We start from the raw sequence: 1,550 nt of genomic DNA on the forward strand, positions 1-1,550 counted from the left end.
TCGCCTGCAGACGCTGGGCTACTGGTTTGCACCGCAGTGATACTTTTCCCTTCGTTTTTTATTTTCTTTTTAATATTTATTTTCGAGGAAATACAACTGTCACGGTAATAAACACACATCACCTTGTACAATATGGGAGCGGCTGGAGGATGGAGGCCGGGCAGCTCTGCTTGTGCGGCAGCGAGCGTGGCCTCAGCCTGGTTGCAAGCACAACACACATCACACGTCCTGGAGTGTTGCCTCCTTGTCTCGCCTAAAGCGCTGTCTGCGTTGGCTCCATTTGAATGGAGTTGTGCTCTTCTGCGGTCACTGTGCCATATGAAGTATCGGCCACCTCCTCTTCCTTCAGTTTCTTGTAGGAAATATCTGTGTCTTCCTCTTCACCAAGCGTATCTTGTTTGTAGCTGTCTCTCCCATACATCTTGTATGCCAGCACAAAGAGTCCCGCTTCTGCTGACTGAAAGAGCGCATAAAGCAAGGGAAACATGTACATGCTCCCTATGAGCTCCGGGGGGAAGGTGAGTTTTAGGATGGCGGTGCAGAGCTGAACGTTTTGGCACCCTGTTTCCAAAGACACCGTTCTCTTGCAGTGTGGGGGCATCTTAAAGACCGTGGCTAAGCCGTATCCCAAGGCATACCCTGCTAGAGGCATCAGCACTGCAATAGCGTAGACAGACGCAGGAATATGTGCCATCAGATCTGGGCCCAGCATGGTCCCAGTCAGGATGAACAGGATCACCAGAGTCACCAAGAGGGACCACAGGGAAATCTGGCAACAAATACAGACATTGATAAACACCACAGGGATTATTAGTTTAAAAGGATAAACACATCAGGCAGGGGCTTAATAGAGAATCTAAACTGCAAAATGTGGTTGTGCTGCCCTTCCCTGGTTTGCTCCTGGCTCTAGACTTTGGTGGTGTTTGATCATATCCCAGGAAAGGGGCTGAGACCGCTCTCTGTCATTTTGCTTTGGGGTGACTTGCTGTGAAACTAGAGAGCTGGGGCTTGTGCTTCACTTTTCCTTTTGTAATTAAGCTAATTATTTTGCAGGTTTTAGGGAAGTGTCGCTGTGCCTGTGAGTTGGTTTTGCTAGCCCTGGCTGCAGCATGACGGGGGACAGAGCAGGATGCTGGGCAATGCCTCTGCTCCAGGGCCTGGGGTGCCTCCCGGGGTGCAGATGGAGTGAGGGGGGTAACCTGCCCTTTCCCTCACTTTCTGCCTCTGTCCCACCATTTTACTTCACGACTATAGGTCTTTATATTAAACCTAAATAGTGGAATATGCCTGTGTGAAGCTGCCATCTGTTCGGAGGCACCAGAAAGCTTACTGCCGTTGGACTGCCACCCCACTCCATCCTCGGTGCCATCCCCGGGCATCCCTCGCAGCGTGGCCGCCTCCCTTCGCCGTCCCCAGGGCCGTGCCTACCTTAACCAGGAGATCGGCGGCGCGGGGGTATCGGTACCGGATGAGCACCCCCAGCGCGATGGGCAGCAGGGTGCTGCCCAGCGTCAGGCTCACCGCTCCCAGGGGCAGCAGCTGCACCAGGG

The 1,550-nt window shown here is 53.0% G+C and overlaps 1 protein-coding gene across 1 annotated transcript; it reads right to left on the bottom strand.

The window, feature by feature from the left end:
- Positions 1-253: 253 nt before the first annotated feature.
- Positions 254-1,545, bottom strand: SLC10A4 (solute carrier family 10, member 4; the record flags this gene model as incomplete). The annotated part of the gene is made up of 2 exons (XM_009865588.1): positions 254-769; positions 1,429-1,545. Coding segments are annotated over 2 exons (633 nt in total), but the record flags the coding sequence as incomplete, so codon positions are not given.
- Between the last annotated feature and the right edge of the window lie 5 nt (positions 1,546-1,550).

This window comes from Apaloderma vittatum, unplaced genomic scaffold, assembly GCF_000703405.1.
Source record: "Apaloderma vittatum isolate BGI_N311 unplaced genomic scaffold, ASM70340v1 scaffold36042, whole genome shotgun sequence".
Classification (NCBI taxonomy): domain Eukaryota; kingdom Metazoa; phylum Chordata; class Aves; order Trogoniformes; family Trogonidae; genus Apaloderma; species Apaloderma vittatum.